General features: G+C 45.7%; 1 protein-coding gene across 1 annotated transcript; it reads right to left on the bottom strand.

Annotated features, from left to right (window-relative positions):
* Window positions 1-322: 322 nt before the first annotated feature.
* Window positions 323-22,802, bottom strand: LOC147629355 (putative GTP diphosphokinase RSH2, chloroplastic). Its single transcript, XM_086812592.1, has 6 exons — window positions 21,961-22,802; window positions 21,665-21,850; window positions 1,673-2,133; window positions 1,429-1,587; window positions 952-1,303; window positions 323-852 (listed from the first exon to the last, which is right to left on the bottom strand). The coding sequence occupies exons 1-6, from the start codon at window positions 22,798-22,800 to the stop codon at window positions 550-552; spliced, it is 2,301 nt and encodes a 766-aa protein (XP_086668718.1). The 5' UTR covers window positions 22,801-22,802; the 3' UTR covers window positions 323-549.
* Between the last annotated feature and the right edge of the window lie 382 nt (window positions 22,803-23,184).

Below are 23,184 nucleotides of genomic sequence, written 5' to 3'. Positions count from 1 at the left end.
ATCATCACAAAATGCTCTTCTTATCTATACGGTTTAATGGGGTAATCCACAAGTCTCTTGTCTAGCTCAAGTATCATCATTTGAAACTTTACCATAGTCGAGCTTTGATCTATGTCCGTTGAGTGAACAAGGACCATATCTTGAAAACAAATAGATTAAAAAAGTAGAATAATTTTCATTCAGCAAAGTGCAATTTTACAGAGGCTAGCTCCTCTTTAAGCCCAATCATCGTATCTTCTCATCCAATCACAACCAAGATTACATGTGGCCATATTACACTTTGATCTCACCTCTTTGATCCCCGACTGTTTAACACGCAAAATTCTCCATAGAAGAAAACTTGATAGATTGAAGTTATCACATCATTCCCTTGAAGTAATCAAGGGGATTACACATGATGCCCTTGAAGTCAAAAGTTTACAAGCCCTACACACCTTCTCTTGCCCCTTCAATTGTGTATGTACATAATATTACACTACCATTATGGCAATCCATGATGCTTCTTTATGAAAGTATTGATTCCTTGATTAAAGGGCAAATATGCTAATTTCAGACACTCGTTACAGCTTCAAAGCTCTTTTGTATTTCATCTCTGACACTTGCAGTGTCTCCATACATGCGTCTGATTCTGTCCCGACATTTATCCAGAGAATCTTCCTTTACGAAGGGCATCAGCTCCACCATGTCTCCCATAACGAGCTTTTGATCAAGATCATCGACGACCTTGTGATTTATCATTAGTCTTGTCTCCTTCCAGGAGTTAAGACTATTATCATTTGCTAAATCCTTCGGCCTCACTCTCGTAAGTAGATCACGAGCTGTTGAGATAAAGGGCAACTCCTGTACAATCATCTGTCCAACATTGGCAAGAAGTTGTCAGGGCCACATAAAAAAGCAAAAAAAGATGTATCACATAAAGTAACACATCAACCTTGATGGTATATAGCTTACTTTCTCATCCTCCAAAAGAATAACATAGAGTGATTCTTCCTCGTGCTCAGGCAATCCGGTAGAATGAGCACAATCTTCTGCATGAAAGGGGAAAGGACAAGGGGGTCTTAAATCCAGCTCCAAGGGGGACACCCTCAACTTTGAGTCCACCACTTCACTATGCCAAGTAAGAACCCATCTTGCCCACTCCACTCTCTGTGAAACATATGAAGAGTATTTGGAGTCTCCTTCTTTATACCTCCAATGTGCTGCCATGCCAAACTCTGCATTGTGGTGCATTTCCATTGTCCTAATTTGCACCTCCAATGGAAAGCCATCCTCACCCATGACAGCTGTGTGTAATGATTGATACCTGACATAATGTTGTACAAACATGCATCCAGACATATCATACGATTCAATAAATAAACAAATCGACTACAGCTAGATCAAAGAACGCTGCCACTACACAAACTTTTGCACTACAAAAGTAGATACCCATTATGCTTGGCGTGATTAATATAGTCTTTCTGTTTTCCGGGTATGCAAGGCCATAGTTCATGGATGAGATCAAGCGCAGTAAAACAGCTGCTAACATCTCTGACAATAAGCCTGAGCCCACGTACATCACAGATTTCCTTCAATGATCTACCTTTCCTGAAAATGGTTCAAGAGAATCAATCTAAACCCCTAATCCATCTTTTCAAGAGATTAAGCAAGATTTAGGCCAAAAATAAGTTACCTTGACATCTTTGAATAGATGCTGTAGAGGTTTTTCGTACGGCCACAAAGATCGTGGAAGGGGACTTCTGCCTTGCGCAGAGCCATATCTAGCTTCTGCAGGGCAGACATCACATAGATCTCCCTGGAGCTTTTTGAAAGCTCATCAACAAGTTTCTGGTGCTCTTTAGGCTTCAAATACATAAAACAAAGGTCCTCCATTTCTGCCTTCCAACTCCATATACCCAGCCTACTTGCAAGTGGAGCAAATATCTCCAAAGTCTCACTTGCAATTCCCCGTTGTTTAGCTGCAGGTAACGCTCCCAACGTCCTCATGTTGTGAAGTCTATCAGCAAGCTTAATGAACACCACACGAACATCAACCATTGCAAGCAACATTGTTCGTAAGCGATCTGCTTCAAGTAAGTTAGTAGCAGTGTTGTTGTCTCGAGCAAGCTGACTAAGCTCACTCAACCTAGAAACCTGAAAAAAATGCCAATGCTTGAAAATCCTGTAAAATCTACAGCAAAACTGCCTAACACTTCCACAAGTTATCTGCTAAAAGAACTTCATGCATATAGATATCAATCAATGCATAAGGTTACTACACAAAACAAAGGCTCACTACATCCATTATTACACAAATTCTCAAGTCCTGAAAAAAAAAAAACATTTCTAGTTTCTATTTTTTTCCCCAGGTGGTTGATCCTTCTAGTTGTAAATTTTTCCCTCTGCCCATAGGTGCATCATGTGTGCCCGTTGGAAGGTGAGACCCTCCCGAAGGCAATTCTCCATGGGTGTTCATGCCATGACGTGGAATGCCACCCAGCCAGCTGGGCCGCAGCAAGGGGGGGGGGGGGGGGGGGGGGGTGCGGGGGGGGGACTTGAACCTAGGACCTCTCGGTCTTGAGTAAGTGCACCTAACCACTTGGCTACAACTCCCTTCGTCATTTCCAGTTTCTACTTCAATATTCACACATGAGAAATGTTGGGATTCCAAGCTTTGTGTGCGTCCACCTCGTGTGTGAACCCCACTTTGTGTGTCCATATGTGTGTGTGTGTGTGTGTGTGTGTGTGTGTGCACGTGTGTGTGTGTTTGAACAGCCCCTAAAAGGGCTATTGTGCTATTAGTGAGTGAACGCACTCTTTTGAGTGGATAAGGTAAGTGTGCCATGTGGCATACACTTATAAGTGTGTGATATTTGTATGGGTCAAAAAATACGGTGTCACATGCGGAAGCTGTGGGAATCTGCCATCATCAAAAGGTTATTGACTCATAGAGTCCTAATCTAATGATTCTACTCCCTAGAGGAGTGAATGAATGTCCAGGAGCCTAGCCAAGCCTATTCATAGGCCTTGTGGGCTGGCCAACTTGCGGTCAGCCAGGTCCCTTGGACAAAGCCCCAATTTGCTGCAGCCGACACAGATGTCTCTTCATGAAAACTGGCCGATAGCCTCCTAGGTATTCCCAGTCTTCTTGATCATGCCTAGCTGCTGTAGCTCCAGAATCTGGTTCCAAAACTGGTTCATTATCTGCTGCCCTTCAGGAAATAGCCCTGGGAATGAGCATGCACGTCTTGCACATGACATCCCCCTCTACTAAACTTGATGACGGGATTCCAACTTCTATTCTTGGACGACTGTCATCATCCCTTTGTCTCTTCCTAGACTCCCAAACCTGTCATCCTTCCCTTCTTGGAAACCTTTTCACTAACAACCCTGCTCGGTCTTCAAATCCAACTCCAAATCTGATGAAGATCTATGCATCTGTTCCATCTTGTCCCCTAGCCCTTTGTGCCCTACCCCTGAACACTTTCCGTGGTCTTTTGTTCCTAAGTATCGACAATGGCACTCTCACTCCACCCCTTGGAGGATCATCCTCCCTTGGAACCGTCGCCTGAAAGCCTTTCCTAGTATGCCCCAAGTGGTATCCAACTCACAGGACAGCCATTCCCCTTGGGTCTTGTGGAACACCACCAACCAACCTCCTGGGAACTTCTACCATGTCTTGTGTTACTCTCCTTGGACTGTGCACCTTCATCTGGGACACCATCAGTGTTTAGCCTTGTTGAGCTTGATGTTGACACAATGTTGCCTGGTCCCCGCACCACCAAAAGCTCAAGACACGGGCGATGGTTTCATCCATGCACAATGCAGTGAGGGTGGGTGGGACATGGGCAGCAACAATATCTCAGAACCAAGCTGAAGCTCGTGGGTGGGGCATGGGCAGCAACAATATCTCACGAGTCAGAATCAGCCTGAAGTCTAATACCAATGTCACATGCAGAAGCTCTAGGAATCTTCTTTCAGGCCTAAACACCTTTCCTAGAACAACCTGATGCAAAACGCAAGCAGGAGATGGAGAGAAGAGAGAGAGAGAGATAGCTGAGTTTCAGTATATTCATATAGGACATAAAGGGTGTACATGTCTTGGCAAGCCATAGGTTGCCGTCAACAAAAGGTTCTTGACTCAGAGTCCTAATCTAATGATTCTACTCCCTAGAGGAGTGAATGAATGTCAAGGAGCCTAGCCAAGCCTATTTATAGGCCTTGAAGACACTTGTGGGCTCGCCAACCTGCTGTCCGCCAAGTCCCCTGGACAAAGCTCTCAATTTGTTGCAACCGACACAGATGTCTCTTCATGAAAACCGGCCAACAACCTCCTGGGTATTCTCACAGTCTTCCTGCCCACGCCTAGCTGTTGTAGCCATAGTCACACAGGGAATGGGCATTTTTAGACTCAGAATGTTGGGGATGGCAACATCTTCCCGTTCCCATTCCCGTCCCACGTCACTCTATAGTCACAGGGAATGGCCATTCTCAATCTTTTCCGTCCCCATTTCGCGTCCCATGTGACTATGCTTGTAGCTCCAGAATCTAGTCCAAAACTCGTTTTTTATCTGCTGCCCTTCAGGAAATAGCCTTGGGAATGCGCATGCAATGTCTTGAACATGACATCCCCGTCTACTAAACTTGATGAAAGGATTCCAACTTCTATTGTTGGATAACTGCCATCATCCTTTGTCTCTTCCTAGACTCCCAAACGTGTCATCCTTCACTTCCTAGCAACCTTTTCACTAACAGCCCTGCTTGGTCTTTAAATCCAACTCCACATCTGATGACAATCTATGCATCTATTCCGTCTTGTCCCCTAGCCTGTTGTGCCCTACCCTTGAACACTCTTTTGATCCTTACTATTGAGTCTGGAACTCTCACTCCACCCCTTGAAGGATCATCCTCCCTTGGAACCGTTGCCTAAAAGCCTTTCATGGTATGCCCCAAGTGGCATCCGACTCACAGGACTGCCATTCCCCTTGGGTCTTGTGGAACACCACCGACCAACCTCCTGGAAACTTCTTCCATGTCTTGTGTTACTCTCCTTGGACTGTGCACCGTCATCTGGGACACCAGCAGTGTTTAGCCTTGCTGAGCTTGATGCTAAAACAATGTTGCCTGGTCCCCACACCACAAAAATCTCAAGGCACAGGGCAATGGTTTCATCCATGCGCGATGCAATAAGGGTGGGTGGGACATGGGCGACAACAATATCTCAGAACCAGCCTGAAGCTCTAATACCAATGTCACATGTGGAAGCTTTGGGAATCTTCTTTCAGCCCTAAGACCTTTCCTCGAACAACCTGATGCAAAATGCAAGCAAGAGATGAGGAGAAGAGAGAGAGATAGCTGAGTTTCAGTATATTCATACAGTACAAAAAGAGTGTACATGTCTTAGACAGATATAGGCTACCACCATCATCAAAAGGTTCTTGACTCATAGAGTCCTAATCTAATGATTCTACTCCCTAGAGGAGTGAATGAATGTCAAAGAGCCCTATTTATAGGCCTTGAAGACACTTGTGGGCTAGCCAACTTGCTGTCGACCAAGTCCCCTGGACAAAGCCCTTGCCCTATAGGAAATAGCCTTGGGAATGACCATGCGCATGTCTTGCACACGACACAAGGCTACAAACCTACAAAAGCATTGTACTTGGTGAGTGATCAACACTTCTTCCACATCAATATAATCTATCATTGAGTCGTGCAATAATCTCTCTTGAGCTTTGTCACACATCTCTCTCTCCCCTCCCCGACTCCCACGGCGGCAAATATCTGGTCTTCACATCTAGATCCACGACATCCTACAACAGCACCAAGAGGCCACCTATGTCCTCGAGACTACTTGGTGGACATAGATGGCCTCTTGGCATTCATTTCATTTTTGTACTACCTCGGATGTATCATGGCAACATTGTAACACTTTGGTCTTATAGGCCAATTTGGCCTTTTCTAGACATTTAATACAATTTTCTTTCTTACTTTCTTTCTCTCTCTACATACACACACCATGGATCTCTTTGATCCATCTTAGCTGCGGCTTAGCAAGCCTGTGTAAACCATATAAACCTAAAATTGGTATCAGAGCCTTGTTCTGCCATCTTGTGCAAACCCTTATGTCTAGATTCTTAGCGCCACCAGTTGAGTAAAAACCACGTGCGCACCACCTTTGCAACTACCACCAACCAGCACTGCTGCCACCCAGTTGCTGCCTGTGCGCTAACTCATCTACAACCACATCATTTGCCTAACCTACCACCCACCTGTAGTGTCTTGCACCCGACACTAAAAGAATATGAAGCAAAAACACAAATGTAGGCCCAGGTACAAGACCTGTAACTGCTGGAAACTGATGTTTATTGCTGAAATCTGAGCACGAGGGAAGCCCGTAGGTGCTGTACAATGGTGAGACGCAGTAGCAACTGCTAATGACATCAACTGAATGCTGAAAAATGAGATGAATTGAGGGAAAGGAAGCCAACCCTTGTATACTCCCTCAGGATGCTGGTCGGTCAGCTATAGCAGTACAATGGTGAGAAGCAATAGCAGCTGCTAATGACCTCAACTAAATGCTAAAAAATGAGATGAATTGAGGGAAAGGGAGCCAGCCCTTATATACTCCCTCAGGATGCTGGTCGGCTAGCTATAGCAGGCCAACAGCATGGCAGTAGCACAAAATGCTACATTAAATGCCTAAAAATACCAAAAAAAATGGTAGAAAAATGCTGAATAATCTCTGCCAAGATATGGCAATGCAGGGCCTCATAAATGGACAATACAAGCATGAAAAAGATAATGTAGACCCTTTGGAGATGATATAATCCAACACCTCCTCTTCAGCGCAAAAGGGGCGGTCCAATACCAGCACGCTGAAATAACACCTCCATAGTAGCTCTCGAAAGTGGTTTGGTGAAGAGATCAACCACATTATCCTTGGTATAACAGTAGGACAGTTGAAGAAGGCCCATTTCGATCCAGTCGCGTACAAAATGATAATGCACTTCAATATGCTTGGATTGTCCCCGTATCACAGGATTCTGTGCTAGAGCAATAGCACTCTGAGAATCCGAGAAAATAGTAACTTGGGAAGTGTCGGCACAGCACAAATGCTCCAAAATCTGGTGAATACAAAGTGCCTCAGTGGAGGAGAGAAGGTAGAATTTATACTCAGCCCTTGGTGGAAGAAGCAGAAACAGTCCTCTGCTTTTGAGACTTCCAAGAAACCAATCCAGAACCAAGCATGAAGCAATATCCAGATGTAGACCTCCGAGTATCAATACAGCCTACCCAATCTAAAAATCTGTGAAGCCAACCAAATCAGCACCACAAGAGTAGGTGATGCCATAATCTGAAGCACCTCGAAGATAACGAAGAACTCTCAAAGCTGCCCGCCAATGAGACCTTCGAGCGGCTGATGAGAACTGGCTGAGGACACTCATAGCATAGAAGATGTCTGGACGAGTGTTGGCAAGGTAAAGCAATGAGCCAACAATCTGCTGGTACTCTTTGGAATCCACCAAGGGTGTATCATCCTACTTGGCTAACTTGGCATTGGGATCCATGGGACAAGAGAGAGGTGTACAATCTGACAACCCATAAAGTGTGAGCAGCTTCCTCACATACTTCTGCTGAGAAATGAAGATACAGTCATCTTTCTGCTAAACCTCCAACCCAAGAAAATAATGTAGAAGGCTCAGTCATCTCAAATGTCTCTGAAAGCTTGGACTGAACCTAAGTGACCAACCCTATATTTGAGCCAGAAAGAATGAGGTCATCAACATACAAAACAATGACACAAATATCTCCATCAGAAAGAATCACATAGAGATTGCTGTCAGCATATGCCCTCTCAAAGCCAAGAGATAACAAGAAGGCATCAATCTTCTAATACCAGGCACGAGGTGCCTGTTTGAGACCATAAAGAGCCTTCTGCAGAAGATAAACATGGGTGTCCTGTCCCTGAATCACAAAACCAGGAGGCTGCTCAACATAAACTTCCTCCTCTAAATCTCCATTCGGAAAAGCGGATTTGACATCCATCTAGAACACGGGCAACCTGAAGTGTGCAGCCAGAGCCAAAACAATCCTGATGGTGGTATACCCGGCGGTAGGAACAAATGTCTCATCAAAGTCTTCACCGGCCTTCTGAGCATATCCTCGTGCAACAAGGCGGGCTTTGTATTTGTCCAAAGTACCATCTGCATGAAACTTGACTTTGAAAATCCATTTCACACCAATAACACGACGATGTAAAGGCCATGGTACCAAAGACCAAGTGTTATTCCTCTCAATAGAGGCCATCTCTGCTTCCATGGCTTGCCGCCACTGCGGCTGTGAAAGAGCCTCCTCTGGACTCTCAGGCTCATCAATCTCCTGGAGAGAACTCGTGAGAGCATAATTCACTATGCGATGAGATGTGGAAGCCCGAGATGAACGGCGAGGGCCAGGGGTGGTGGTAGAGATCTAGTTATGGAGCCGTGCATCGGTGAGACCAGAATCTCTAAAGAGTTGCTGAACCCACCGAGGTAGGCCAGCCTTCCTCTCAAAGCGTGAAGAAGAAGATCCAACCACAGTAGAGGACTCATCCGATGCATCAGTGAGACCAGAATCTCTAAAGAGTTGCTGAATCCACTGAGGTAGGCCAGCCTTCGTCTCAAAGCGTGAAGAAGAAGATCCAACCACAGTAGAGGACTCATTCGATGCTACTGGAAGTGGTGATGAGGTAAGCACTGGTGAGGGTAATCCCGGAGTCAAAGCAGGACTCATAGAGGGACTGGGAGCTGCAGAAGCTGATGCAACGGGAACGGGTGACTGTAAAGGAGCAGCTAGCACCGAGGTTGCAGCAAGGGGAGGAGGAGGAAAAACTGGACGTGGAAGAGGTAAAAGATCACTAGCATCTGTCAGGAATGGATCATCCAGAAAGTCGGAAAATGCATTAGGTGGAGAGGAATCAATGCCAAACAAGCTCTCATCAAATCGAGCATCACGGGAAATGATGATGTCATCAACCTCCGGATCCCAGAAGCGGTACGCTTTGGATCTCAGACTGTAGCCTGTGAAGGTCATTCTCTTTGACTTCGGGGCGAGAGTGGTCCTTTTCTTATATGGGACATGCACATAAGCAACACAGCCGAAAACACGAAGATGCGATACAAAAGGCTTGTGTCCTGTAAAGGCCTCCTCTAGAGTCATCCCCTCAACCACTTTTGTGAGAGAGCGGTTAAAGAGATAAACTGAGGTAGCCACAACTTCACCCTAGAAAGCAGGAGGGAGACCTGCATGATGCAACAAAGCACGAACCATCTCTTTGACGGTCCGGTTCTTTCATTCCACAACTCCATTCTGCTGAGGAGTGTAAGGAACTGTAGTCTATCGGTGAATGCCCTTCGAAGCAAGGAAGTCATCAAATGGTACAAAATCGCCACCATTATCAGTCCGAAGGAATGAAACTCTACCCCCAGACTGATTTTCCACCATCGCGATCCAAGTCCTAAAACTAGCAAAAGCATCTGACTTGCGAGCCAGAAAATATACCCAGACTTTGCGAGTGAAATCATCCACAAGAAGAAGAAAATATCGAGCCCCGCCAAGAGACTCAACCTCCATAGGTCCTGCAAGATCTGCATGTATAAGCTCCAGTCTTCGGGTTGCTTGATGAGTGGCCTCCTCTGGAAATGCATCTCGATGATGCTTGCCCATCATGCAGGATGAGCAGATGTGAGAGAGAGACCTGAGCTGAGGTAGTCCGCTGACAACCTGCTTAGAATGGAACTTCTGTAAGGCAGCAATGGGTACATAACCGAAGCGAGAATGCCACAAAGAAGTATCTACCTCAGAAACCAAAGCCAACACGGGTGAGAAAAGCTGATGAATATGGATATGGGTATCAGTGTGAGGGAACTGGGAAGAAAAATTGGTGGTCTTGTAACGACCCCCATCATGGACTCCATTGGCAACAACCGAGAGTCTTCCTGTCGATTACTTCAATGACCTCATCATCAAAGTACACACCAAGTCCCTTCTGAGAAGCTTTGTATATTGAAAACAAATTTTTGAAAATTCGTGGTACATGCAGAACATCATGTAAGGTTGGCAAAGCAACCCAAAGAAACATTACCAACACCGGTGACAGGAAGCGAAGAGTTGTCGCTGATACGAACTGAAGAAGAGATAGTCTAGTAGTCCTCCAAGATATGGGCCTGATTGGTCATGTGGGCAGAAGCACCACTATCACCAACCCATTCCACCACTTCAGGTGTGACACTAACCTCTTCAGGAGAAGTCATATCTGTGAACACAAGGAATGAATCCTTTGAAGAAGTGGATGAATCTGTGACTGCCATGTATGCAACTTTGGCATATCCCTCCTCTGAAACTTTGCCTTTATCTTTGGTGTTGTCCTTGTCAGATGCTTTAGAAGCATCCTGGGCTTTATACTTGGCTTTTGTTGCTCGAGAATCATCACAATGAGCAAAGCTGTGAGCCTCAGTATGACCTGTCCTGCCACAATAATCACATTCATTGCTTTTGTCTTTGGATTCCTTAGAATCCTGTTTACCCTTGCCTTTGCCTTTGTTTTTGTTGTTGTTGCTGTTATTGTTGGAGTTCCCTTTTCCGCCTTTGCCTTTGCCCTTGTCAGAGGCAACAAAAGCAAACTCCGACTTGCCTTTTCTGCGAAGCATGCACTTGTCGTGGAGATAACTCACAACTTCCTCCAAAGGGGTGAGAGGATCACGGAAATAAATATTACCCCTGAAAGAATCAAAGGAAGCAGGCAACTTACCGAGAAGTTTATGGATGGGATTGTTGATGGTGCTCCCGTACTCCTCAAGTTGCAGCTTGATATGGGAAAACTCTCCAATCTTCTCAATCAAGTTATCTGACTCAGTGATGGTAAGCTTCTGCAGATCTGACTCCAATTTGGCAATCTTCACTGTCGAAACTCTTCCATACCTCCTCTGGATCTCTGTCCACATCTGATGAGCATTACTCCGGGAGGAGACAAACTGTGCCTGTATAGATAGAGTCATGCAATGGATGATGACAAGACGAGCCTGAGCATCCAATATGCTTCTCAAAGCAGGGTCCACCAAGTGAGGTGTGGAGATAGCCATCCACACACCGGCTCCTTCCAGCAACATCATGGAGTCACTGACTTGGGGAGGATTGTAGGATGGTATGTGGGTAGGGGTGGGAGCAAGACCTGGATGAGAGAAACTCAGAGAGAAAAGACTGGGAATAGGAACCACTTGTGGAGCGGCGGGAGCAGGGAATCCAGGCTGTGATGGTGCTAGTGAATCAACAGGAGAAGGAGCAACAGTAGAGAAATCTCGTGAAGCCATGTCCTCTGACAAGAAGGAGCAACAGTAGAGAAATCTCGTGAAGCCATGTCCTCTGACAAGAAACCTTCTCTGAAGAAAAAGGGGCTGAAAAAAATCAACAAGTCCTCCTCTCAGGCTGTGCACAGCAAGAAGAAAGGGAGGGAGGGTGGGAAACTAAAAGGAGAGAAAGAAGATCTCTCCAAGATGTAGTTCCCTGTCCTCAACACCTAGAAGAGGGCTTCAGCAATCAAAAAAATCACCAATCTTTGTTGAAAATTCAGAAATACAACAGTCCCAAGTGTCAAATGAAGAAAACGCAGCACTCTTGAGGAAGCCTCTGCTTCCGGAAGAAAACGCAGCACCTTCTATGCTGAAATCTGCAGAAAACGCAGCAAACTGTCGAAGCCTCTGCTCCAAAACAGAAAAAGCAGCTTTCTTCTGCTCATCACACAGGTCAGCGTTTTTCTTTGATACCATGAAAGAAAGTGAAGCAAATATAAAACATAGATATAGGCCCAGGTACAAGACCTGTAAATGCTGGAAACTGATGTTTATTGCTGAAATCTGAGCACGAGGGAAGCCCGTAGGTGCTGTACAATGGTGAGAAGCAGTAATAGCTGCTAATGACCTCAATTAAACGCTGAAAAATGAGATGATTTGAGGGAAAGGGAGCCAGCCCTTATATACTCCCTCAGGATGCTGGTCGGCCAGTTGTAGCAGGCGGACAGCATGGCAGTAGCATAAAATGCTACATAAAATGCCTAAAAATACCAAAAAATGGTAGGAAAATGCTGAAAAAATCTCTACTAAGATATGCCAATGCAGGGCCTCATAAATGGCCAATACAAGCATGAAAAAGATGATGAAGACTCTCTGGAGATGATATAATCCAACAGACACCAATGCGCCCATCGCTTTCATTTCCAACGGCTCAACGCCCACCATGCGTTGTCAAAACTCACCTTTGTCGACAGCACCTCAACCCATACATTGCCACATCAATTGTACCTGCGAGCTGCCACATCAGCAACAAATTAGGGGTTTTTTCAAAAATCACGTGAAAAATGTCAAATAAAAGTTCTTGGATACAAAAAAAAATTGGGAGTTGTTGGAATATATATCATCTCTAGAGGGTCTACTTACACCTTTTCATGCTTGTACTGGTTATTTTATGAGACCTGCATTGGCATATTTAGCAGATATTATTTGGGATTTTTCTACCATTTTTTTAGCCATTTTATAGCATTTTATGCCTACTCGACAGCTGTTGGCCTACTACAGCTGGCCGACCAGCTCTTTGGAGGGATATATAAGGGTTCTCACCCTTCCCCTCACTTTTCATCTCATTCTTGCATATCTGATGGAAGTCATTGGCTGTAGCAACAATCTCTTATACTTGTAAGCACCTACGGGCTTCTCCCGTGCTCATTTTCAGGAATAACCAACTGTTTCCAGCCTTCTACAGTTTGTGCTTTGGGCCTACAACCTATGATGCTCTTTCTTTCAGCGGTTTTCAAAAATTGGAACAAAACTGGACAAATTTAAGCTTTTGCAATCAGCTCATGACGTCACAAATATTTGGGGTTTTCTCCAAAATTGGTCTCCTCCATCAAATTGGAGCCACGCCCAGAGCGCTGGCATGGAAGCATCACCGAAAGAGATCATTCTTCATCGACATACATCCAAAAAGTTTTTAAGCTTCCAAAAATTTATCTATTCATATTATGTGTGAGGCATGGGTTCCCCGAAATGTGTGTCAGTCTTTCTTTTAGAAATCGTGCATCTCAGAGTTATGAAGTTTTTCCTATTTTATGGGATTTTATCTATTTCTCCTATTTTAGCAAGTTGTGGACCAGTCGACCAGCTCCCTCACTGCACTATAAAAGGGGGTCTCTCATATTCACTTCAAATAATCCATTCCAAGCACTTCGTGCAACACCTCTTGCTGGCTATTGCCATTGTAAAGCTTCATGCTAATATAAAAGATGATCTTGTCCACAAGCTCTCTCTCCTTTGCGTCCTCTTCTCTCTCTTGTTTTGTCTACACTTCCGCCTGTGCATACTCCAACATGGTATCAGTCGCTTAAGTACCTGGCTGCCTTCTACATTGCGTTTTTTCGATCCTTCCCTCTACTATGTTTCTTGCAGTTCACAACAGTGGCTGCATTTTTCTGGAGATCAAACCAGTGGCTGTGTTTTTCTGGAGATCAAAACAATGGCTGTGTTTTCTCATCATAGCTGCGTTTTCTTTCTCTTGGAGGCTTCTCACATCTGCGTTTTCCTCTTCAGGCTGCCCTGCTCCTGTGCTTGGTTACCAAGCATCAATTGCAAGCTTCTGTTGGCTGCGTTTTTTGCTTCTGCATGCATTTACAATAGTTGTGTGAGATTTGAAGGCTGTTTTTACAGCATGGACTGCAGTGGAAGGTGTTTTCACGTGTGGTGCATCCCGACAAGCGGACCCGACATCTCTGCTTCTTCCCCAGCTTCCCCTCCCTCCAGTTGGGTGTTTCCGGTGAGTTTTGGTGGACTGTTTTGCTGCTGTCCAACCTCTTTCTCTCTCAGATTTGAGAGGAGGCTGATTGGTCTTGGTGCCTCGATTCGTTTTGGAAAAGGGCACGAGAGGAGTCTTGGAGTGATGATATTTGTGTACTTCGTTGCTATGGATATGGCTCCCCCCCTTACGAATAAGGATGACAAGTTGGATGGAACCAACTAAGCCCATTGGAAGCTGAATATCCAGATCTGGTTCATCCATAAGGGTTTATGGGAGACTGTTCAGGGCAGTGAGAAGAAGCCCGAGCGTCCTCAGAACTCGAGGAGACAGACCCACAATCAAGAGGATGAATTCCTTGCGGAATTACAAGACTAGGAGAATCGTGATTCGAAGGCGCATTTAGTGCTTGTGTGGACCACTACAAAGGAGGTCTCACCGACCGTGCAAACTCTTACCAATACTCATCAAGTATGGTCCAAGTAGGAGGATCTCTTTGCTCCAGATTTGTCAATGCAAGCAGTTACTTTGCAAGGACAACTCTACGGTCTGTTATTTCTTGCTGGCAGTTCTATGCAGTTGTTTCTCATGAAGGACAAAGTTATCCATGACCAGTTGCTAGCAATGGGTGTTGCTTTGTCCTCTGCTCAACTAGCTACACTTATCCTCACCAAGCTTCCCCTAGAGTATGATGTGGTTTCTCGAGCTTTGAGGTGCCAAGTCACAACCACTCAAGTAGATTTTGATGACCTTAAGTCCCTTCTTGTGGAAGAAGAGTCCGTCCTCAATTCTCAAGGTAAGATCAAGGTGTCTCTTAACAGTTCTCATCAAGCACTTACTTCAGTTCAAAAGAAACGTCAGAGTCGTTGCTTCTCATGTGGGAAGAGAGGACATCTGTCCAAGGATTGTTTGTCCAAGAAGAAGGACAAGACCAAGGGCAAGTCTTCATCTCAAAAGAAGGACAAAGACACGACACGGGGCAGTGACTCAGATACTTCCAATAACACATCTAGGGCTCCCAGGGCGCTTCCGGCTCAGGAGGACCATGATGGTGTACTTCTCTAGTATACATGCAGTTTCCCCCATTTGCTTCCAGCCAGAGGAGGCTTGTGGGCGGGAGGGGGAGCTGCTAGCAGCTCCATTTTCTCATGCATGGGAACGAGTTGGAGTTCCAAGCATTAAAAGTCTGGCACGACATGGTCATCTTTGGTGTAGCAGAGATTATGGAAAGGATTTGTTCCGAGTTCATTGTTTGAGGCTTTGGGTGCAACACCTCTTGCTGGTTATTGCCATTGTAAAGCTTCATGCTATTATAAAAGGTGATCTTGTCCACAAGCTCTCTCTCCTTTGCTCCCTCTTCTCTCTCTTGTTTTGTCTACACTTCCACCTGTGCATACTCCAACATGGTATCAGTCGCTTAAGTACCTGGCTGCCTTCTACATTGCGTTTTTTCGATCCTTCCCTCTATTATGTTTCTTGCAGTTCACAACAGTGGCTGCGTTTTTCTGGAGATCAAACCAGTGGCTGTGTTTTTCTGGAGATCAAAACAATGGCTGTGTTTTCTCATCATAGCTGCGTTTTCTTTCTCTTGGAGGCTTCTCACATCTGCGTTTTCCTCTTCAGGCTGCCCTGCTCCTGTGCTTGGTTACCAAGCATCAATTGCAAGCTTCTGTTGGCTGCGTTTTTTGCTTCTGCATGCATTTACAATAGTTGTGTGAGATTTGAAGGCTGTTTTTACAGCATGGACTGCAGTGGAAGGTGTTTTCACGTGTGGTGCATCCCGACAAGCGGACCCGACATCTCTGCTTCTTCCCCAGCTTCCCCTCCCTCCAGTTGGGTGTTTCCGGTGAGTTTTGGTGGACTGTTTTGCTGCTGTCCAACCTCTTTCTCTCTCAGATTTGAGAGGAGGCTGATTGGTCTTGGTGCCTCGATTCGTTTTGGAAAAGTGCACGAGAGGAGTCTTGGAGTGATGATATTTGTGTACTTCGTTGCTATGGATATGGCTCCCCCCCTTACGAATAAGGATGACAAGTTGGATGGAACCAACTAAGCCCATTGGAAGCTGAATATCCAGATCTGGTTCATCCATAAGGGTTTATGGGAGACTGTTCAGGGCAGTGAGAAGAAGCCCGAGCGTCCTCAGAACTCGAGGAGACAGACCCACAATCAAGAGGATGAATTCCTTGCGGAATTACAAGACTAGGAGAATCGTGATTCGAAGGCGCATTTAGTGCTTGTGTGGACCACTACAAAGGAGGTCTCACCGACCGTGCAAACTCTTACCAATACTCATCAAGTATGGTCCAAGTAGGAGGATCTCTTTGCTCCAGATTTGTCAATGCGAGCAGTTACTTTGCAAGGACAACTCTACGGTCTGTTATTTCTTGCTGGCAGTTCTATGCAGTTGTTTCTCATGAAGGACAAAGTTATCCATGACCAGTTACTAGCAATGGGTGTTGCTTTGTCCTCTGCTCAACTGGCTACACTTATCCTCACCAAGCTTCCCCTAGAGTATGATGTGGTTTCTCGAGCTTTGAGGTGCCAAGTCACAACCACTCAAGTAGATTTTGATGACCTTAAGTCCCTTCTTGTGGAAGAAGAGTCCGTCCTCAATTCTCAAGGTAAGATCAAGGTGTCTCTTAACAGTTCTCATCAAGCACTTACTTCAGTTCAAAAGAAACGTCAGAGTCGTTGCTTCTCATGTGGGAAGAGAGGACATCTGTCCAAGGATTGTTTGTCCAAGAAGAAGGACAAGACCAAGGGCAAGTCTTCATCTCAAAAGAAGGACAAAGACACGACACGGGGCAGTGACTCAGATACTTCCAATAACACATCTAGGGCTCCCAGGGCGCTTCCGGCTCGGGAGGACCATGATGGTGTACTTCTCTAGTATACATGCAGTTTCCCCCATTTGCTTCCAGCCAGAGGAGGCTTGTGGGCGGGAGGGGGAGCTGCTAGCAGCTCCATTTTCTCATGCATGGGAACGAGTTGGAGTTCCAAGCATTAAAAGTCTGGCACGACATGGTCATCTTTGGTGTAGCAGAGATTATGGAAAGGATTTGTTCCGAGTTCATTGTTTGAGGCTTTGGGTGCAACACCTCTTGCTGGTTATTGCCATTGTAAAGCTTCATGCTATTATAAAAGGTGATCTTGTCCACAAGCTCTCTCTCCTTTGCTCCCTCTTCTCTCTCTTGTTTTGTCTACACTTCCACCTGTGCATACTCCAACACTTTCATACGTGTTCCATCTTTGTAATAAGCCTTGAATCTTATAAAACGCCCATCATTCCCTGTTATAATTTGCTTAGAGCAAGGGGGAGTGTTTTGGTGAGTCGATGTAGGTTGTCATTTGTGGGTCAAGTTCCTATATCAAGCCCAACATGAGAGTATGGGTGTTGGTGCCATTCTCTCCTTGAAAGCAAACCTTAGCCTCTGATTTTTTCACAAAGACCACACTTTGGTGAGCCCTTGAGCCATGCTCATATATGAGCCTATGAGCCATGCTCATACTATGTGAAAATGGTATTTATCCAGCCCTAAAAAGGGGAATTTTTTGGATTTTATTAGGCTTTATTTCATGTTTTTTGGGTCTTGCAGCTGGCCGATAGCCCCTAGCCTAGCCAACCAACAGCCCCCTTGACTATATATAGCATGGCCTCTTCATTCTACAGTTAGTACCACTTCATTGATCACATCAAGTACCACTTGATCTGCTGCTGCTGCTGCTGCTACTACCAGTGCCTACAATGCATATGATCCATCATCCTCGCCTATCATCTCCAGCACATCAGCATTTCATATCAGTTCATGGGATAGCAGCCCTTCTGCTACACAGCACATCAGCGTTTTTATCTTCAGCTCATGGGACAGCAGCCCTCTCTGCTACACAGTACAGCACCTCAGCGTTTTTTCATCAGTACCTATCTTGGGACAGCAGCCCACTCTCTGCTACAGTACTTCATCGTTTTTCTTCTACAGATTACCTTGAGACAGCAGCCCACTCTTCTATAGTTCATCATCTTTTTTCTTCTACAATTTACCATGGGACAGCAGCCCACTCTCTGCTCACCATCTCACACCACTCGGGACGACAGCCCTCTCTACTCCTCTCCATCCCTCTGGTATTGCAACACCCTTGTCACCAGATCTTGCACCACCACCACTCGGGACAGCAGCCCTCTCTGCTCTTCATCACCATTCATGTACCGCAGCACCCTTGTCACCAGAGTCTGCATCATCATCAACATCATCACCACTTCACCTTCCGCTGTCCACTATCACCTCGGAGTGCCTCTGCATCCACTAACGCGAGCCTTTGACACCAACCACCTCACGGAGTGCCTTTGCTTCACATCAACGTGAGCCTTCGTCATCGACCGTGCTTCAGCTCCGACATCGTCATTGCTTCTGCACCAGCCTTCTACTCAGTCTCCTCACATCAAAGGACTCTTGTACATATTTTCACTCACCATCATATATACACTCACTCACCCATTTCATGCTGTGTTGTTTTGCTCTGTTCTCTCATATATCTGATCCTTTCGTCCTTTTGCCCTCGCATGGTATCAAAGCTATCATGAGCAAAGGGATTGAAGACCTCGAGAGCACACAGCATGGATCATCTACCCGTACTCCCAGAGGACCAATTTTTCTCACCAAAAGTTGATTCTCCAAATTCTGAATTGCACCACACAGGGAATGGGACTTCTTACTCAGAGGAGAGCCCCATTCAAGATCTTACTTTGAGAGATGATCAACCCATGTACATCTACTCATCTTCACCAGCTTTGCCTTCACAATCACCCTCTCTAATCTTATCAGACATTGCATCCAAAGGGGGATATATTCCTTCTACCAAGAGTGTCAATATGGGACCCTGCCATCCTTCATTTTTTCTCATCTTCTCTCATGGCCCCCTTTTTGGCCTAAGAGGGGGTGTGTGAAAATGGTATTTATTCAGCCCTAAAAAGGGGAGTTTTCTAGATTTTATTAGGCTTTATTTCATGTTTTCTGGATCTTGCTGCTGGCCAACAGCCCCTGACCTGGCCGACCAGCAGACCCCTTGTCTATGTATAGCATTGCCTCTTCATTCTCCAGTTCATACCACTTCATCGATCACATCAGGTACCACTTGATCTGCTGTAGCTACTGCTACCGGCACCTACACTGCATTGCATCTGATTCATCATCTTGCCTATCAGCTCCAGCACATCAGCGTTTCATATCAGTTCATGGGAAAACAGCCCTCTCTGCTACACACAGCACGTCAGTGTTTTTATCTTCAGCTCATGGAACAGCAGCCCTCTCTGCTACTTACAGCACCTCAGCATTTTTATCTTCAGTTATATGGGACAGCAGCCCTCTCTACTACATAGTACAGCACCTCAGCGTTTTATCATCAGTACATATCTTAGGACAGCAGCCCACTCTCTGCTACACTACTTCATCGTTTTTCTTCTACAGTTTACCTTGGGGGACAGCAGCCCACTCTCTGCTGCAGTTCATCATCGTTTTTCTTCTACAGTTCACCTTGGGATAGCAGCCCACTCTCCACTCACCATCTCACACCACTTGGGACGGCATCCCTCTCTACTCCTCTCCATCCCTCGGTTATTGCAGCACCCTTGTCACCAGAGCTTGCACCATCACCACTCAGGACGGCAGCTCTCTCTACTCTTCATCACCATTCAGGTACCGCAACACCTTTGTCACCATAGTCTACATCATCATCGACATCATCATCAATTCACCTTCCGCTACCCACTACAACCTCGAACTGCCCCTACATCCACCGAAGTGAGCCTTCGACACCAACCACCTCACAGAGTGCCTTTGCTTCAGCCTTCGTCATTGACCGTGCTTCAACTCCGACATCATCTTTGCTTCTGTACCGGCCTTCTACTCAAAGTCTCCTCACATCAAAGGGCTTGTACATATTTTCACTCACCATCATATATGCACTCACTCACCCATTTCTTGCTGTGTCGTTTTGCTCTGATCTCTCGTACATTTGGTCCTTTCATCCTTTTGCCCTCACACATACCTGAGCCTCTGAATTTTGAGGCAGAGAACATGCCCTCTTCTTGCTATAGTAGAGTACATGGTATAGTTTGATGGCCAACTCATTATGACTACTGAAGGTCTTCTCAAGCATCTCCACCTTCATTCTGAAGGGAGCTTTGTTGGAATTTGGAGACTCGTGTGTGTCCACCTCATGTGTGTGACCTCATGTTTGTATGTCCATATGAGTGTGAACAGCCCCTAAAAGCATTATTGTGGTTAGCACCCTCATCACGACCCACCCTATCCAAGAGGTCGTAGATTCGAGCCCTAACACCGTAGGGTTGTGTGTGAGTGGCGTAGCTTCTAGCTGACCTACATCCCCTCAAAAGTGGACTTTCAGGGAAAAAAAAAGGGGGGGGGGGGGGGGGGGGGGGGTATTGTGCTACTAGTGTGTGAAAACACTCGTATGAGTGAATAAGGTATGTGTGCCATGTGGCATGCACTTATAAGAGCGTGATATTTGTATGGGTCAAAAGATAAGGCTGCAAGCCTTATCTTTTGAAGGGGGAGCAACACTTCTTCCACATCAATAGAATCTATCATTGTGTCGTGCAACAATCTCTCTTCAGCTTTGTCACATCTCTCTCTCTCTCTCTCTCTCTCTCTCTCTACACACACACACCATGGATCTCTTTGATCCATCTTGGCTGCAGCTTAACAAACTGTATACGAAAAACCACAATTCTCTCTGATCTCCAGCCTTTGACAGTGTTTAAAAGAAGCATCAAAACAAAGTGACAGAACCTTCAAAGGCTTTAAGTTTTTGGCAATTCCATTATGCACATGTTGGAGAAAAAGCCTTATCCAAGTACAAAAGGAGAAAGGTGTGTGAACAACCACTAAAAGGACTACATGTCTACGTGTGTCTGAACCCACTCTTAGAGAGGTTCACTAAAATATCTAGATATTATACCTGTAATGACCTAAGCAATGTTGTCATACATCAGATACTCTAAGCCTAGAAAAGCATTGTACTTGATTGAAGTAATACAAGTCACATCATTGAGTCATGCAATTTAGCTCTCCTTAAGCATTGTCTTTCTCTCACTGTCTTTCTCTCCCTAAAGCAGTGTACTTGATTGAAGTAACACAAGTCACATCATTGAGTCGTGGCACGTGCATTTTATCTCTCTTGAAGCATTGTCTTTCTCTCACTCCCTTACTTCTCTCTATTCATCAGATGCCATAGCTATGTTTACCTTCAAGGCCTCCATAGCTCTCCATTGCACTCCTTTAATTGGTATCAGAGCATTGGCTATTGTGCATCAAGCGGATTCCTTCTTCTGCAACAAGAAAAGTGGAGCAGCTTGTTTTTTTTTCTTCTTGCAGCCAATACTTTCATGGATGCTCTGATCCTCTTTGGAGGCCTCCTTTGTAACTCACTGGGAGAGTGGGCCAGCTTCAGGAGGCTCCGCCCAAAGACTCAAGACAGACGCCTCACGAGGATCCAAGGCCACGATCACATTACCCTCGTCTTCAACTCAGCCATCCCCCCTCCAGGATCCTGCCCCCCGGAGTGGCTTGGCGCTTTCACTCGTCATGATTTCCCTCTAGCAGTCCTCGATTCTGATGGGTGTGTATATATGTGCACTGCATGTGCGTGTGCGTGTGCGTGTGCGTGTGCGTGTGCGTGTGCGTGTGCGCGCACACACACACACACGCATGTGTGTGTGAAGGCATGTTTTACATACTTCTAAGCATATAAGTATATTCGAACAATTTTACAATTTATACCAAAGTTTAATACTTCTCAATGCATAAGTATATACAGCCATTTTGCAGTTTATATCAAGGACGATACTCACCCCCTCAACAAGGCTTGCGACATCATCCCCAAATACATTCCTCAAGTTATTCTCATCCCATGAAGAATCATCAAGTGTGTCATGGAGCAAGCCAGCGGCAACAACATGTTTGCTGGCCCCTGCTCCAGCCAGAATCAAGGCAGTTTCCATGCAATGAACCAAGTAGGGCTCTCCTGATGCACGATACTGCAAAACTTCAAGATTGGTATATATAAGGGTGATGGACAAGTGATTGGAAACAATAAGTACACATTCAAGATCTTAAAAGATTGATCGATATGGGATGTGGAGCTTACTTGACCGGTGTGTGCCCTTTCTGCCTCTCTAAACGCCTTAACAACATCGGGATTGAGGAAAATCGAGTGCTTTGTTTGAGCAACAGAAAGAATTTCATTATTGGACAAAGACACTGTGCTCTCTAGAGTACAGGTAGACAGTAATCTGTCACTGTCCAGAGAATTTGGTCTGGCCCATTTCTCATCAAGATCTTGTCTGGGAGATTCAGAAAGCTCTCCTTCTGAATCAATTCGTTCATATTCAAAGGGAAATGTGTCCAAGAGCTCACTGGTTTCAGAAATCTCAGAAGCAAGAGCACTGGAGGTGAAGCTACTCCAGCTTTGCTCTCTTCTGATTTCGAAACCCTCGTGCCTAGAGAGGGGCCGTTTGTGCTCATAAGAGATGGATTTTCTCCTTCTGGGGTTTCCGGCATTACCTTCAGAGAAAGGAAGGCGGCTGCTGCTGCTGCTACAGATGTCCTTCGCCATAGTCGGAAATCTATACGGGCTGTTTCCGTACGAAGAAGGACCTTGGAATACAGAGACGGGGCTGCACTCTCTTAACTTTCCTCTTTCCCCTGCGTCTCGCACAGAGCAGAGGTCGCTGTGGGAGCGACTTCTTATAATACCTGGGGATGGCGATGGTGAGCAGCAGGAGGAAGAATCTAGGGTTTCTGAGACAGAAGAAACAGGGGGTTTTCCATGGCTACTTGATGGTGAGAAGAGGCAGGAGAGACCCCCCATGGCGAAGATTGATGAGGATCTCTGAGAGGCCGCTTCTGCTTCAAAGTGGGAAGACGGAGGGGGCTGACCAGGCCACGCTGCTGCGACCCCAGACGGGGAGCTGGAATAGAGGGCCATGGACATCGAGCTCGTTGCCGCCACTACAGTCTAGGGGAGCTTATTGGCACAAGTCAGCAGTAAAAGTATCTTTTAGCGGATAGGAAATGCTGACATATCCAGATCACATGTTAAGATGACGTGTCACAGGAATCTCCCAGAGCATTGGACGGACGCTCGTGGCGCTTCCCCTTCCCACGCAGACAATTCACACGGGCCTTTGTAGCCCGGACAAATCAAATTGATTTCCGCCCGGCGCCTTTACACACGAGTCGAGCACCCCTTACTTAGGGAGACTCGAACACCTTATAAGGCTTCCCCACCCTTAAAGGCTTAAACCCTAGATTTCACTTGCATGGTTGGATGGCATCCATGCTCAATGCTCTCCCAAAAACCCCCCTCTTC

Source organism: Cibotium barometz, chromosome 18, assembly GCF_041138505.1.
Source record: "Cibotium barometz isolate CiBa-2024 chromosome 18, ASM4113850v1, whole genome shotgun sequence".
NCBI classification, from domain to species: Eukaryota; Viridiplantae; Streptophyta; class Polypodiopsida; order Cyatheales; family Cibotiaceae; genus Cibotium; species Cibotium barometz.
Note: the sequence above shows the minus strand (reverse complement) of the source record. Positions and strands in the feature narration are given on the sequence as shown.